At 40.2% G+C, this 16,979-nt stretch overlaps 1 protein-coding gene across 9 annotated transcripts in view; it reads left to right on the forward strand.

Moving 5' to 3' along the window:
• ACACA (acetyl-CoA carboxylase alpha) overlaps positions 1 to 16,979 on the forward strand; it is a 285,383-nt gene that overhangs the window by 132,122 nt on the left and 136,282 nt on the right. For all 9 annotated transcript variants that reach the window (XM_032319427.1, XM_032319429.1, XM_032319428.1 and 6 more), the window contains 7 exons: positions 364 to 514; positions 2,236 to 2,370; positions 2,734 to 2,880; positions 3,215 to 3,403; positions 4,089 to 4,189; positions 4,943 to 5,031; positions 9,676 to 9,800. In XM_032319427.1, coding sequence (XP_032175318.1) covers positions 364 to 514; positions 2,236 to 2,370; positions 2,734 to 2,880; positions 3,215 to 3,403; positions 4,089 to 4,189; positions 4,943 to 5,031; positions 9,676 to 9,800 — 937 coding nt within the window. The remainder of the gene's footprint in view (positions 1 to 363; positions 515 to 2,235; positions 2,371 to 2,733; positions 2,881 to 3,214; positions 3,404 to 4,088; positions 4,190 to 4,942; positions 5,032 to 9,675; positions 9,801 to 16,979) is intronic.

Consider the following 16,979-nt stretch of genomic DNA (forward strand, 5'->3'; position numbering starts at 1 on the left):
GTCTGGTACATAGTAAGAGTTCAAGAAAGCCGCTATTATATTGTCATCATCTTCATGTTTGTTTTTTTTAAGTAGAGGTGTCTGTTATTTTTAATGGTCATATAGTATTCCATTGTATGGTTGTACTATAATTTATTTAACCTGACCCGTATTGAAGGAAGTTTTGGTTACTTGGCATTGCCAACAAAGAGAAAATGAGTGTTCTGTGCATCCGTGTGTGTATATAGGTAAAATTTCCAGTTTTGGCCTGTGTGTGTATATATGTGTTGTGTTTTTCTTTTATTTAAGATTGACATCATTCTACCATTCTCTTTTACAACCCAAGGTGCTTTATTGGCTTACATACTCCTCTTTATCTCCTAGGTATCGCATCACAATCGGCAATAAGACCTGTGTGTTTGAGAAGGAAAATGACCCTTCTGTGTTGCGCTCGCCTTCTGCTGGGAAATTAATCCAGTACATTGTGGAAGATGGAGGCCATGTGTTTGCTGGCCAGTGCTACGCTGAGATTGAGGTCAGGGTGGGGACGGGACACTCAGAGTATGGGAAGGAAGATAGGAAGAGTATATGCTGGGGTGGACTAAGACTGAAGAGTAACAGAAAAGAAATAGAAAATAGAAAGTAAAAAGCATTAGTTGGTTTAATTGGCTTATGAATACAATTTTAAAAACAAATAAGAGGGGCGCCTGGGTGGCTCAGTGGGTTAAGCGTCTGCCTTCAGCTCAGGTCATGATCTCAGGGTCCTGGGATCGAGCCCTACCTCAGGCTCTCTGCTCAGCGGGGAGTCTGCTTCCCCCTCTTTCTCTGCCTGTCTCTCTGCCTACTTGTGGTCTCTTTCTGTCAAATAAAATCTTTAAAAATAAATAAAAATAACAAGAAGCTCACAGTTTTTCTTTGACAGATGAGCAATCTTTTCCTCCGAAGATAGATACTGAGCAGCAGCACTTACTGAGTCAGGAATCATGCTAAGTGCAGGTTATACAGAAAAGAAATATGATAGGTGGAGTGGGGCCGCAAAACAGACAAGTAATGAAATATGGATTCTGAGTGAGCTAAGCACAGAGTTCAGGGGCCACTTAACCCAGACTGGGGTGCAGCTGGTTTATGTGATGGGTAGTAGGGGAGGACTTCTGAAAGAGAGAGGACTTCGATCTTACTTTTGAAAGGTAGATGGTATTACCAGGTGAAGAAGGGCACGGTGAATGTGGAAAGGGAAGTGTGCAAAGGCACAGAAGAGAGTGTAGTATATTTAGGGAACTGCAAGGGCATATTGTACTGCTTGAGAATGGACTAAGGTTAAATGGGAAGTGGCAAGCCAAGATGCTAAATAAGTAATCAGAACTTGGTCATTAAGGACCTTATGAGACATACCAAGATGTTGCTACTGTCCTGGAGGCAGTGAGGAGTCCCTGAAGGATTTTGTACAGAAGAGTGACACACTGAGATTTGGACTCTAGAATGATTGCATTTAGTGACCTTGTTGAAGATGTGTAGCAGGTAGGGTATTCTGCTGGGAGGTTTTTCAAGTACTCTAGGCCAAACATGGTGAGGGCCTAAACCAAAGAGATGGCAAGAGAGGAAGATATTTCTGAGAGATATTTAGAAGAGGTCCTTGGCTGGCCTCAGTAATTGGGTTAGGGAGAAAGAGGAGTAAAGAATGACTCTCAGGTTTTGGCATGGGAATCTGAGGTGGACAGACTGAGCACCTAAATCCATGGGTATGAGGAGGCTAAATCGTTAATCAGTCTAAGAATAAAACAAGTAAAACAGAGGCACCTGGGTGGCTCAGTCATTAAGCAGCTTCCTTCGGCTCAGATCATGATCCCAAGGTCCTGGGATCCTGCATCAGGCTCGTCGTTTGGTAGGAAGGCTGCTTCTCTCTCTGCTTGTGTTCCCTCTCTCACTGTGTGTGTGTGTGTGTGTGTGTGTGTGTCTGTCTGTCTGTCTCAAAAAAATAAATAAAATCTTAAAAAAATAAATAAAACACAAACTATGGCAAAATCAGTTTCAACATTAGAAATAAGAAATGTTAGTAGCTGTCCTTAATCCCTAAAACTAGGTACTGAGAGGTTTTCTAATTGCCTTCCTGTATGCTCTTGGAGGTTTCAGGTTTCTCATTTTTCTGGACTGATTTAGAGCTAGTATGACTTAGATGCTGAGGGAAAAACTAGCTCCTCTAAATCATTCATCTGTGTAAAGAGAGGGTAAACTCTAATTTTATTTTTTTCATTATAGGTGATGAAGATGGTAATGACTTTAACAGCTGCAGAGTCTGGCTGTATCCATTATGTCAAACGGCCTGGAGCAGCTCTTGACCCTGGCTGCGTAATAGCCAAAATGCAGTTGGACAACCCCAGCAAAGTCCAACAGGTGAGTAGGAAGGTACTTTTAATTTTGCTCTCCAAGAGCTGATTACATGGTAGGGGTAGCTTGGAGGGGCAGATGATTTCAGTGCTTAGTTTTCTTAAGCTTTTCTTTTCTTAAGCTGCTTTCCCTCTGATCTCCTGCCTTGTATTTGTGCCTGTAGTGTTATGGAATTAGACTTCGCAAGAATTACTACGATGCTAAGATTCTATGATTTCTTCATGACACACCGTCCACTGACTTCTCTCCTTGTAGCTGCATACGATAAAGGGACTTCTTGATTGTGAATGATGAATCTGAGTTGCAGTGGTGTGTGTGTAAGCTGCATAGAAGGTAGTGGGTGACTTGCTTTCTCATTGGCATTGGCAGGCTGAGCTTCACACGGGTAGTTTACCACGGATCCAGAGCACGGCCCTCAGAGGCGAGAAGCTCCATCGAGTGTTCCACTATGTCCTGGATAATCTGGTCAACGTAATGAATGGATACTGCCTTCCAGATCCTTTTTTTAGCAGCAGGGTACGAATCACTTCTGTTGGGGAAAGAATGTACAAATAGGGTACCTGTTCTCCAAGATAGTTTAAAAATCACATGAGGATTTAGAGGGAGGGAAAGAGAGTTGTTTGGCCTGAGACCTTGATTTATGGGATTTGAAGTCTTTAAATCCTTGCTGCTTATCTGTGTTACTGACTTCACATTTAATTGGGATTTAAACCAGGGAAAAAGGGCAGTGTTAGATGCCTGTATTAGAGTTTCACAGTAAATACTGTATGGTACTGAATTCAGATGTATCACTTTATTTGAGGGATTGTGTTAATTTTGTCTGGATCTTATTTTATTACTTTCTTCTCAGGTAAAAGACTGGGTAGAGCGGTTGATGAAGACCCTCAGAGATCCCTCCTTGCCCCTCCTAGAATTGCAAGATATCATGACCAGTGTCTCTGGCCGTATTCCCCCCAACGTGGAGAAGTCTATCAAGAAGGAAATGGCTCAGTACGCTAGCAACATCACATCAGTCCTCTGTCAGTTTCCCAGCCAGCAGGTATTTAGAGAGTGACACTGTCATTCTCTACTAGCTACCAGTTCTGGAGTTCACGTTCTAAGATTCCTTCCTGGTTGGATCCTTTCTCTGGAGCTTGTGCTTTTGAAGTCTTGAGTGTTGTGCCCTTCACAAAAGTGTCTCAGGATATAAGCCCAATAACAAAAGTACTAGATGTAAAATGTAAAGTGTTTGTGGTTATGAGGAAAACTTATTGGCGATGTATTTCATAGAGGTTTATTCTTGGGCCTGTGCTCTAATCAGAGGAATTTTGTGAATGTAAAGTAGAGGGATATTTGTAGTTTTATTAGCAATGACTTCCTTACCACACTGGCAGCATGCTCCTTATCCTTTGCTAATTTACATTAGGGAGTTAAGCTAGGCAAGTAGGGGATAAAGTACGGACCATGACCATAAGTATATCCTGCCTATCAAGGGCCTCTGGTAGGGTGGTAGCTTTTGTGATACACTCATTAGTTCATCTGGGAAAGGGTGAAAAGAAATAAAAGTTGCTCATTTAACACAAGCCTCTAAAACTATGCCCAGTAACATCCAGCTATTCCCAACACATTAAAGATAGACGTGATCATGTTATAATTGAGATTACTGGTGGCGATCCTACAAAGGCTAATACTTTGGGTCCCTTTGTTGGGTTGGGTTCATTTTTTTCCTCTTTCTTCTGCTTTAGATTGCCAACATCCTAGATAGCCATGCAGCTACATTGAACCGGAAATCTGAGCGGGAAGTCTTCTTCATGAACACCCAGAGCATTGTCCAGCTGGTACAGAGGTAGTTACATGTAACTCCAGAAGAAAGATTCCTTTCTTCTAAGTGGTCACCGAGAGATTTACCTCAGGTTTGACTAGAGAAATTAGCACTTGTATCTTAGAAAATACCTTGTATCTTCTACATCTTAGAATTGTGAGCTAAAATATTCCTGATGACTTCTTTCTAGTCTGCATCATTCTGTTGAGTATTAAGTCACAGAAATTTCAATCGCTTTCTTTTTCCTTGCAATTTTGATGAAACTCCCGATTTTTCTTCTGGCATAGGGTTGAGTACAACATTCATTCTTCTCAGCTTATGGAGCCAACTGTTGGACTGAAGGAACATTGACAGAACATTTTCAACTTTGAGATGCTCACAAATTTTTCAGATAGCCCTTAGCCATTTCAGGAGTGTAGTGATCATTTCTACTTAGCAGTGGGAACTGAATCAAGTTCTGTTAGGTGGGGCTAGCAAGTGGTTTGGGGGGGGGTTGTTTTGTCCTCCTTTTTTCCTCTCTCTCTTAATTAAAAAAAGCAAAAACAAAAAACCTTGTCTAGACAGATATCTCAGATATCTTAGGCTTAGAATTTAAGTTGATCCAGTTAGTTGATTTTAGGCTGGCCCCTGCCCTGTTCTAGAATTTAGAGGGAAAGCGGTGCAGTAGAAAATCTAGAAGGTGAACCTGGACTCTGGGCTTATTATTTAAATAGTCTGTTATTTAATCATGTCGGTCTGTAGGGTTTTTCAGTGGAGACTTTTTTTCCGGCTGCCTAGGTACCGAAGTGGCATCCGAGGCCACATGAAGGCTGTGGTGATGGATCTGCTGCGGCAGTATCTGCGAGTAGAGACCCAGTTCCAGAATGGTAAGCCTGTTCCTGAGGACTGTGTTTCTGAAAAGGCTTCCCTGTAGGACTGTGCAGCCGCTGAGCCAGTTCTCCCTGTCACTAACACCCGGACATGAACAAAACTCGTCCTCCTGTCACCCTTTCCTTAAAAACGAAACCTCCATATCCCACTAGTGCCCAAGAAAGGATAACAAAACAGTTTGATGAGATTGTGACTCTGGTAGTGCTTCTGGGAAAGAGCGGCAATAATTTTTCTAGTAGAGATTAGTATTCCCTGTTGATGTCATCTTGACCTTGTTTAGCGAGAGTTGGTTGAGTCATGACCAGGCTGAAATTGAAAAACTCTATCTGAAGAGCTTGCCTCTTGGCAGCTAATCCACGGATTGAGCCACAGTCATCTGAAAAGGGCTCAGATTTTCCACTACTTTTCAGTGTATCATTTCAGTGGAATTTATCCCTGGCTTTCTCTGAAGAGCTTCATTAAATGATGTATAAAGTCTCTAAATGTGAAACTGGGATTTTAAAAGTGGCGTTCTGCTGATACTGCTTCTTGCCACAAGGTGGCAGTGAAACATCATAGAATTTGAAATACTACTTAATGTTTTCTTACAGGTTTTGCTTTCTTTTGCATCACCCGTAAACAGCAAAAATACTCAAATGAAAATTAGCAAACTAAATCCATCAATGTATAAAATAATACATCACAACCAAAGTTTCTTTATCCCACTACTGCAAGCTTGATTAATATTGGAAAAACCAACTACTATAATTTATCATCTAGGAGATTCAAAGAGGAAGAACCATGGTCATCTAAAGATATTGGGGGGGAACATTTCACAGAATTTAATATTCATTCATGATAAATAAACTCTTAGCAAATGATGAATAAAATGGAACTTCTTTAAACATGTGAAGTTCCCCCAGAAAAAAATCCATAGGAAACTTTATGCATACTGTTAAAATTAAAAGTATTGTTGAGAGCATACCCTTTGAGGTAGAAGTAAGACAAGGGCACTGGCTCTCACTGCTGTTTAGCATCATATTAAATGTTTGAGCTGGTGCAGTAAGATAAAAAGCACTTAAAGCTATGAGAACTAGAAAGGAGTAGGGAATATATCTGCCACTATTAGATATGATGTCTACCTGAAAAACCTCAAAATATCCACATATTTATTATTAGAATTAAAGTCTAACAAGGTTGTCGAATGCAAAAGTCAATATATAAAATCCAATATATGTTTGAATTTTGTATATCTCTATAGTACAACAGTTGTTTGGAAGAGCAGTTTAGAAAAGTAGGCCATTTAAAATAGCAACCCAAAATATGGAATACTAAGGAATAAGTCTAACAAAAAATATACAAGCCTCTTTGGAAGAAAATTATAATGAGTAAACAATAATAAAGATCTAAATAAATATCACAGTCTTAGATTAATATATACTTACAAAGTATTGGTTCTTCCTGAATTCATCTATAGATTTGTTGATGTTCCAGCAAAAATCCTAGTAGGGAATATCCATGGAATTTGTTGAGCTAATTCTAAAATGTGCATGAAAGATAAATCTGACGATAACCAAGACACTTCTAAAGAAATACAAGGTGGGGGATTTTTCCAGTCAAATATCAAGATTTAATATAAACTCATATTAATGAAGAGATTGTGATACTAGTGTAGGGACAGCTTAATAGACTGATGGAATTATGAAAATTTACATTATAACACAACAGGCATTATAGATCATGAGCAAAGGATAGACTTTTCAGGAAATGATATACTACTGCAATGTCTTATTTATTTACAACACCAAAAAAGAAATTGAATCCCTACCTTAAATCATATACACAGAAATCAATTCCAGATGAATTAAAATTAAAGACTTAAACATGTTCTATAAAGGCAAAACTACTAAATTTTTAGGAGAATAGTCTCATGACCTCAAGGTAGGGAAGATTTTGTCGTAGAAGGCACACAAGGTACAAACTATGCAGGAAAAAGCTGATTATTTTGACCCTACTTAAGAGCATCTATTCATGAAAAGATCCCAAAAAGAGACTGAAAAATAAGCCACAAGGTGGGAGAAGGTATTACAAAACCTGCACCTAACAAAGGGTGTTAGTAAAAGACAACCTCATAGAAAAATGGGCAAAAGATAATTCACAAAAGGGAGAATACAAATGATCCATAAATGTATGAAAAGACGTTCAAGCTCATTAGTAATTAGTGAAATGTGAGGAAAAATGAGTCTGGCAAAAATTAAAAAGTCAGTATCTTCCACATCTTCTATGAGCGACAGTGCAAATTTCCAAAGTACAAACCACTTTGGAAAAGTTCAGCAGAACCTAATAGAGTTGAACTTTTTAAAATACTCTTCAACTGGGCGCCTGGATGGCTCAGATGGTTAAGCATCTGCCTTTGGTTCAGATCATGATCCTAGGGTCCTGGGTTCAAGCCCCCCACATCAGGCTCCCTGCTCAGTGCAGAGCCTGTTTCTCCCTCTCCCTCTGCCATTCCCCCTGCTTGTGCTCTCTGGTTTTATCTCTCTGTCAAATAAATAAATAAAATCTTAAAAAAAAACACAAAAATCTCTTCAACCTAGCAATTTACTCTTAGATAATAAGACTCTAGAGAAACTCTTACGTATAAGGCCTACTCGTGGTAGCATTGTTCATAATAGCAAAAAAGACAGGAAACAATTAGAACTTAGATAAGTAGGATAGATAATTGAGTTCTAGTATATTCCTACAATGGATTACTGTACAGTGAAAGTAGATGAACCAAGTTACACATAGGAACAAAAGGATAAATTTCAAGAATGTAACATTGAGAGATAAATAGAATAAATGTAAAGAAAAGTCAAAGAGGGGCGCCTAGGTGGCTCAGTGGATTAAGCCGCTGCCTTCAGCTCAGGTCATGATCTCAGGGTCCTGGGATCGATCCCTGCATTGGGCTGTCTGTTCAGCGGAGAGCCTGCTTTACTCTCTCTCTCTGCCTGACTCTCTGCCTACTTGTGATCTCTGTCTGTCAAATAAATAAATAAAATCTTTAAATTAAAAAAAAAAAAAAAGGAAAAGAAAAGTCAAAGAATGAGTAACATGAAATTCAGCTTAGTTATTTCTGATGGGCGCACGTAGGATCCTTCAAAGATCATTAAAAATGTTATAAGATAGATGGTAGTTACCAGGGTGTTTATTCTTCTGCATATATGTTTCACCATAAAATTTTTTTAAAAAGATAAGCTGGTATCATTGCTTTCTTTCTGCTTAGGATCTTTGCTGTCTCTTCCCTGGGTAAATAGTTTTTTTATTTCTCCTGGTCCTAGTAAATCCCTTTACCAAGACATATTTCTGTTGTCTCTTCACAGCTGTCTTGGTTGGAGAAAGTATGAATATGGATAGGCCAACCAGTTCTTAAATGGCCTCTATTTGTTCTCAATGGGTCTTGTAGGAAATTTTCAGCTCCTAAATATTGTAGCCCACTGTTATTCAAATACATTTAGTTTCATTTTGGGGAAGAAAAAGAACAAAACAAAACAAAACACCTCATGTCAGTCTCTAATATTTAAAACACAGCAAAGTTAACCCTGACTGAATGTGCTCAGTATTCTAGGAATCCATGGTATTACAGTGGAACTGTTCTGGTTTGTAACTTAACATGGAATCTGAACTGAGGTAATTAATCCTTTAGTGTTGTCACGATTTCATAAAATTCTGACCTTGAGACCTTTTGAATGCTAATTCTCCTTTACTTGGAAATTTAATTCTGAGGTAAGCTGTTTTCTGAAGAACTGATATTGTATCCCATGGTGGATATCACTATAGTACAGCTGAAGCTTATGCTTCTGTTGCAAAGCATAGCTTTTCTGGCTAGAACTAACCTGCCCCTGGTGGCATTATGAAGGGCCAGTGAAAATATGCATAACCATACCCTCCCTACAGACCTTTTGACTTAATTCAGGGTTCTCCTTGATCTCTGCCTTAGTTTGGATTTGGAAGCCTAGGCATTGCTTAGCTGTTTCATGTATTTACGGGGCAAAATGTTGATTTCAGAGGTAGCAACTGTCCCCTCTTGTAGATATTGACAGGTTAGTATGGTTTTTATTTTTGAGCTAAAACTGTTCCTTATAGGTAGGGTGAAACATTTTCAGTGAGTCAAACATGAAACCAGAAACTTAAGCTGGGGGCTGACTTTAAAGATCATCAAGCTTTTTAAGCAGCAGAACCCTTCCTGCTAAGGAAATCATTTCAGGAAGCTAAATGAGAGAGTTTAGAGTAAGGATGGGGGTTGGAATTATCACCAGCCACCCAGACTCTAAGACCCACTTTTCCTCCACTCCTTTTGAGGGCCGGGGGGGCGGGGTGGGTGGGTGGGTGGGTGGGGCAGGATGAAAATGAGACTCAGAGAGGTAAAGTGATTTGCCAAGGAGCACAAAGGAAATTGGTAACAGAGCTAGGTTATGAGCCCCGGTCTTAGACCAGATTGCTGGACTCCTAGTCCAGCGTTTCTTTTACTAAACCTCACTGCCAATTCTGTACAAATTCATCCAAGAAAATTCTTAGGATGTTTCCTCTCACTGCTTATCAGGTGAAGGCTATAAAAAAATAGCAGGTAACTGTGAACATTCACCCAATGGATGAGGACCAGTTCTTTTTGCTGCTTGCAGGTCACTACGACAAATGTGTGTTCGCCCTTCGAGAAGAGAACAAGAGTGACATGAACACTGTACTGAACTATATCTTCTCTCATGCCCAAGTCACCAAGAAGAATCTTCTGGTCACAATGCTTATCGTGAGTACCGTTTTTCAAAACCTGTAAGGATGGTTGATGTGAAGAAAGCATTTCTCCTCCTGAGGTTCTGTGGTCAGAGGAAAAGCTCCTTGTCTTTTTGTAATTGGGGGATGAGTGGTGCTTGGGTTGTCGGTGAACCATTTTCTTACCCTCTCCCTCTGTCCTTGACCTGAAGGAACCTGCCCTAGTCAGGAGAAGATTGTTCTGGCTATTGTGTATGCAGTCACACATAGGAACTCTGATCTCTTGACTCTGTTTAGAGATGCCTTGTGCTTCCCCATTCCTGCTGTCACTTGTGACAGTAGCTTTAAAATGTACTCTTACCTAGCCAGTATACTTTTTTTTTTTTTTTAAGATTTTATTTACTTATTTGACAGATGGAGATCACAAGTAGGCAGAAAAGCAGGCAGAGAGAGAGAGGAGGAAGCAGGCTTCCTGCTGAGCAGAGAGCCCGATCCCAGCATCCTGGGATCCCGACCTGAGCTGAAGGCAGAGGCTTTAACCCACTGAGCCACCCAGGCGCCCCTAGCCAGTATACTTTGTCATGATAACTCTTGTTTGTTCCATGGGTATCTGCAAGGGCTCTTAAGTCCCAAAACTTAAGAACAAAACTTAAGAACAAAATGTAGTGTTAAAATTTCAGTACTGCCCCTCCCACCAAAGAAATTTAAATTTACTCTGCAACTTCTTTGGGTCCCTTTCTCTTTTACTTACATGGAACCCTAAGCTCAGATTCTTGTACTGGTAATGGATATATGCTTTTGTCCCCATAACCACATAATACGAGAATTAGTAGAAAGTGGCAAATAGAGGTGAGACTAGTAAATGTGATTAGAATTAATATACATTTGACCAATGGGTAAAAGTTCTGTGGACTTTGAACTTAAGGATTTTAAAAGATGGTTTGTAAGTCCTTCACTCCTAGAGTTTTCCAGTTGAGTTAGTTCTAGGAATCAGAGAACAATAGGACTATTCTTAGAGTCCCTACCCCATGAACAATTAACTGCCTGGCTACTGTCTGTTGGTCTTTTTGGGGGACCAAAGTACCTTTCACTCCTAGAATTTCCTCGCTTGTTCCTTTGTGGAATTGGCATTCTTGGTACCTTGATTCCATCATTCTTCTTGGAGGGAAAAAAAAAATAAAACTATAAATCGTCACTGTGGTTTTTTATTTCATAGTTCAGAATAAAGGGAAACTAATTAGCTCACATTTCTGGTTAAGAGCAGTGCCACAACTTCATATATGCCTAGCCTGGTTAACTCTCAAGGATATAACATTTTTTTAGAATAGCCACTTCTAAAAACATGTAATTATAGGGAGAGTTCATTACCTTTGCTACCCTAGAATGGCTAGATGGTGGGGAAATCAGAAGACACATTTGAAAGGAAAAAATATGTATCAGCACTATATAATACTTCAACTCCCCTAAGTGACAGGTTTTGACAAAGAAGTGCTTTTATCTATGGCAATTTGCTGATTTTTTTTTTTCTCAGTCAAACAGAGGAAGAAATCTCTGACCAGTTAGTTGGTTGTTGTTACTGTTTTTGTTGTTTTTTTTATTTCAATACAAGGATTGCTAATTTTCATTTGGATAAAACAAGACTTTCTGGCAAAAAAGGGTAATGAGGGAGTGGAAGAATCTCTCAGTTTGGACCTAAAATGGGGTATATTTGCCTTTTTAGGGAGCTAATGATGGTGAGTTTTCATTTTATTATGATTACCTTTTTAAGGACTTAACAGTTTTCTGCACTAAAAATAGACCAAAGCCCAGAATCCTTGGAGCAGCAGAAGAGTAATGATCGTCCAAGACTGTCGCTGGGTTTCTTAAATTCTAATTTGTAAGATATAGGGGCTCGGCTCGCTCCTTTTGCGGAGTGATTGTAAGTAACGCTTGCCTTAAGAATCTCATTATTGGAACACGGAGCCATATTTCCTCTGAGAATTCTGGAGTAGCTTTGAGCCGGGGCTGTTCATTTCTCAAGTAATCACGCTGGTGTGATGGAGAGAGAAAATGGCAGCTGTTCGGAGCTCAGGCCTTCAATTTTCTTCAGAGTCCAGTCACTCAAGTGTGTAATTACACGGGGGGTGCTGCAGAGGCGTTGGGCCCTGTCAGAGAACTGGTTTGAGGCTTTGCTTTTTGCTTTTGCCAGTCAGGACAGGCAGAAGCCAATGGAACTCTGACTTGCTGCTGTTCTTTTTTCCCCACCTTGTCATCCTGATTACTTCTTACCTGCATGGATAGTGCCCCAACTTTCTTTCCAACAGGCTGAGCTCTTTGGAGAAAAGAGCTGTTGTTAGTATTTGGGTTTGGATGAATAGGGTGGATGCGGAGGAGTCAGGGAGAGGGAGGAGGAAGAGGAGGAGGAAAAGGTTGAAGATGTGAACCAGAAAGATGGATTTGTCCTTCTCTTTATTTCGGCATTTCACATTTTTCTTAAAACAAAAACAACAAACCCAAACTCAGTAAACAAAGTAGGATCTGTAGGCTTTCATATCATTGAATTTCTTTTGAAATATCAGTTGCTGTCATCTTATCCTAGAGATTTGGAAAACAAGAAGTTAATTGATATGCTCGAGCTGAGGGTCAGCTAGCCATGTCCTATGCAGCAGGAACGAGAGCTCAAAAGGTACTCCCTTCTGACCTGATACTACTGAATACCAGATGTGGGTCTCCACATTCCTTCCCTGGTAATGGTCAGGTCTCACAGCCATCACCCCGCCCCATGTCTACATTAATGTTGGTGGCTGGTAAGAGCTATTTTACTGGCTTGGCTCACTCTTTCTCTAGGTCTGTCTTTTATAGATATCACCTGCACATGGTAGCATTTGAATTCCCTAGCTTGTGTTCTCTACCACTTCCCCTTTCTCTGCTTACCTTGGCTTCCTGATTGATGGTTATGTGCCCGGCATTTCAATCTTTGCTTTCTAGAAGTAGAATTGTTCATGGTGTGCTTTGCTGAGCTAGATGATGATTTCTGGGCTTTTGAACCTAGAGGGAGGGATCAAGACAATCAGGTTTCTGTGAATCAGTGTTAGAAAATGTGGGCTGCTGCTCCAAAGAAGCCCTCATCGCCTCCAGGCATGTATTAACATAGTGCCTAGTACTAACTTGCTTCAAGGACTCTGGAGCAAATTTGTTCTAATCTTCCCCCAATCTGGAAAGTAGAATACCAAGGAAAATGCTAGTCTCATCATTTTTTTGTCCATTTGGAGGAACATGGTGCCTTGATTAAAACCGAAGGCTGGAAGACCAAATTTATTTTTATGAAAGCTTTACTTAAGAGGTTATTATGTTTTTTTTTTTTTTCTTTTTAAGAGAGAGCTCAAGTGGGGAGGGGCAGGGGGAGGAGAGAAAGAGTCTTAATGAGACACGGGGCTCTGCCTCACCACCCTGAGATGGAGACCTGAGCTAAAATTAAGAGTTGGTTGCTTAACCAACTGAGCCACCTAGGTGCCCTTATTTAAGAGGTTGTGTAGCCAAATTAAGCAGTTTGGCACCAATAAAAAGTATCAACATCCTTGTAGCAGCGGTCGAGATGGCGAAGTATCCAGTAGTCAGCCACCTTGATGCTGAGTAGTCCTCCCCTCACTACTGGAATGATCCACATGAACATGATACAAACCATGCTCCTCATGAGTAATGCTGGGGCCTGTGAGCCTCTGATTTGGTTTAGATGAGGAGCCTCGCCTTCTTCCTCTTAACATGACTGCAAATAGTTTTATCCAGTGTGTAAATAAGGAAGTGGTCATTCTCTGTGAACCCAAGTTTACTGAACAAGGGTGATATTAACAATGTCTTGTTAAACCTGTCCCATGACATCCTTGGAATGTCAAAAAGTCCACCTGTGACTGGAAGAAATTACTAGTCCATTGCTGATTTGGGGGTTAGTGCCTCACCCACCTGAGCAATAGTGTCGTGAGAGCATTACACATCAGTCACAATCGGTTTTGAATTGCCTTCAAATCTTAGGATGCTGAGATCAAGTTGGATTATGTTGGGCTGTCCTGGCAGTCAGCTGCATAACTTGGATGGTTTTGACACTTAAGCATGCTCGTTAAATTTCTGTAAATCTGAAATATTCCCTGTTGTTAGCCATCATCCAGGTTAAGAGTAAATATAAGAAGTAAGTGTGTGATACCAGTCTTAACCATTACTGAATAATTCTGTTAACTGTGGCCTACAAATTTATGCAAGTAACCTGTAATTCCAGAACCAGCAGGTAGGCTCATTAAAAGAACCTCTTTATATTGAGGAAACACATCTGCTGATATAGTCACTATTTAATGTCATTGTTACAAAGTGTTCACCAGAATTAGGTGATGATTTTGGGCTTCCCATTGGAAGGCTGTCTCTAGGCTAGAGGGCCATAAACTATTAAAATGGCCTTTAGTCCCTGGCGGTTTCTTTTAGGACCTGAACATTGTCCAGGTCAAGGACAAGAGAAAGTTGAGAAGGTCATCTTTTTTTTTTTTTTTTTTTTTTAAAGATTTTATTTATTTATTTGACAGACAGAGATCACAAGTAGGCAGAGAAGCAGGCAGAGAGAGAGGAGGAAGCAGGCTCCCTGCTGAGCAGAGAACCTGATGTGGGACTTGATCCCAGGACCCTGAGATCATGACCTGAGCCGAAGGCAGTGGCTTAACCCACTGAGCCACCCAGGCGCCCCGAGAAGGTTATCTTATATGTGATTTTCTAATGTCAGTCTTTTTCTAAGTACTCATGATGACAATGGAGAAAATAGTATTTGAATGGAAAATCCAAGTCAGGATAAACTAATGGAGGTAATGGTTTATTGATACTGTATTTGCTGCTTCTTGTCCCACGGTTTGGTTTCTGTACTTTATTACAAGGAGCCCGGGAGGACTGTGAGCTGGTGATTGTGAATGAATAATTACTTCCCAGTTATTTTTTTTAAATCTCCATAGTTCACTTTTCTTTTGGATACTGTTTCTTTTTTACTACCCCCTTCTCCTTCCTTTTCTCTCATAGAGGAAAGAGGAGACCCCAAAAAAAAAAAAATTGGCTTTTTAAAAAAAGTGGTTTTCTGTGTTAAGTTAGAACAGGATCTATAGTTAGACAAGAGGATAGCTTCATTTTTGGGTATATATTTTAGTTTCATCTCAAAAGGTAAACCTAGGTTTCCTTTCAAGGGAAAACATTCCATATCAAAGCTGTTGTGTCTGATAAAAGTAGGTAGCTAATGTTCTTATTTTGTCGTGTTTTATTTTGTTGTTAGATGTTGAGACTTGAGTCTGGCTGTTTGCAGAGCAGCTGAGTTTCATTACTGAGGACACCTGTTAGGCTTTTAGATCTTTCAGTGGGTCTTTCTGATGAATGCAGTAAGAACCTCAGAAAGGAATATTTTTCTCTATTAGGAATATTAGGAAAAGAGGGATTTCATAGGAAAAACTTGCCTTGGTTTCCCTATCTGCTGTTCCCTGTCTGTTCTTCTGTCTTCCTGTGGTCTGTCCCTGGTCATTTTATGTATTCCTTTGAAATTCTTTTTTGCTCCTTTGTTCTCAACAAAAGATGCAACTTAGCTGCATTTTTCTCCCTCCTTTGTATGCCCTGCAGTAGGTGGAGAGGCCCTCTGGTCTCTGACTCCATGCTCAATTGAACCCTGGATTTATAGTCACCTATTAGCTGCTTCTCTCCTCCCCTCTCAGGTCAGTGAATTCCCTGCACTAAACAGGTGGAACTTCCCATTCCCATCAGTGAGTTACCTGTGATTAGCAGGTGAAAACAATACTTGCACTTCCTTAACTATAAATCCCATCATGTGTTTTACAACTCTGGACTCTTGGAGCAACTTCTGGTTGGTGGATTGGAGAACCAGAAAGTATTTCGTGTTTCAGAATGTTTGAGAAAGGGAATCTGGATTGCCTGGTTGGGTGAGTGTTCCACCCTTGGTTTTGGCTCAGGTCAGGACCTCAGGGCTGTGAGATCGAGCCCCCACTGGGCTCTGCACTCAGTATGGAGTCTGCTTGAGATTCTTTGCACATACACTCTCTCTCAAATAAATAAATACATAAAGTCTTTTAAAAAAAGAAAGAAAATGTTTGGGAAGCCTTTTTCCCAGCATAGTCATGCTGAGTACTCTAGAACTGTTTACCCTGTGATGTGGAAGGCAAGTAGGGAACTATCAAGAGTATGCCCGAGATGAGGAAGGTAAGTATGACATAGAGATTCTTCAGAGAAGATGCTGATAATCAGGGTAGGAAGAAGATCAAAAGGCAGCAACAGCAAGCCTTTCAGGGATCTGGTCATCTTTCATATCCTGTTGGTAGTAGAGGGAGAATAAAAATTCACTACAATATAAAGGCAGTTAATTTCAAACTCCCAAGTAGAGGAACTAGGTGTAAATATGTATATTTTATATGTGGTGTGAGGAACTTCTATAAATAGCTCTGTAAAGTTCAGAAAAGGACAGACATTTCTAAAAACTGCATCTGCACTTTTCTCAGCTTAAGTGAAAATTATGTGGATAACGGATGAATTTAGGGAATAAATTAATATTCCACTGAAGAAAAAACATTTTCCTCAAAATATGATAGAGATATTTTCTTAAGAAATTTTAACTTTTAGGGGGTGCCTGGGTGGCTCAGTTGTTAAGCGTCTGCCTTCGGCTCTGGTCATGATCTCGGCGTTCTGGGATTGACACCCGCATAGGGCTCCCTGCTCAGCGGGAAGACTGCTTCTCCTTCTCCCACTCCCCCTGCTTGTGTTCCCTCTCTCACTGCCTCTCTCTGTCTGTCAAATAAATAAAATCTTAACAAAAAAAAAAAAAAATTTTTTTTAACTTTTAGGAGAGGAAGGACCTAATTGAATAAACCCGTGGACTGTATAGTAGGAACTTGGTTTTTCCCTCTAATCCAAGGATTCACCATGTTTAGTTATCCTGGAATGATTCCTGGCATAGCAAGAGGATAAATGATTTCGGGTATAGAATTGTCAGCATATGAGATGGTGTTTTTATTTAGTGTATGTTTTTAAATGAATAATTTGTTCTTGTGCTTCTGTTTTGCACCCTCCTGGGATGCTGAACATTTGGTGTGTGGAACGAAAACCACCAGGAGTGGTTCCTGTTGCCTTATTCTGCCTTCTTTCCAAAAGTGGGAGAGGAAACAGGAAAGCCTTTAGTCCCCATATTATTTAAAACCTCTTAAAACTCTGAGGC

Source organism: Mustela erminea, chromosome 18 (genome assembly GCF_009829155.1).
Source record: "Mustela erminea isolate mMusErm1 chromosome 18, mMusErm1.Pri, whole genome shotgun sequence".
Lineage (NCBI taxonomy): Eukaryota > Metazoa > Chordata > Mammalia > Carnivora > Mustelidae > Mustela > Mustela erminea.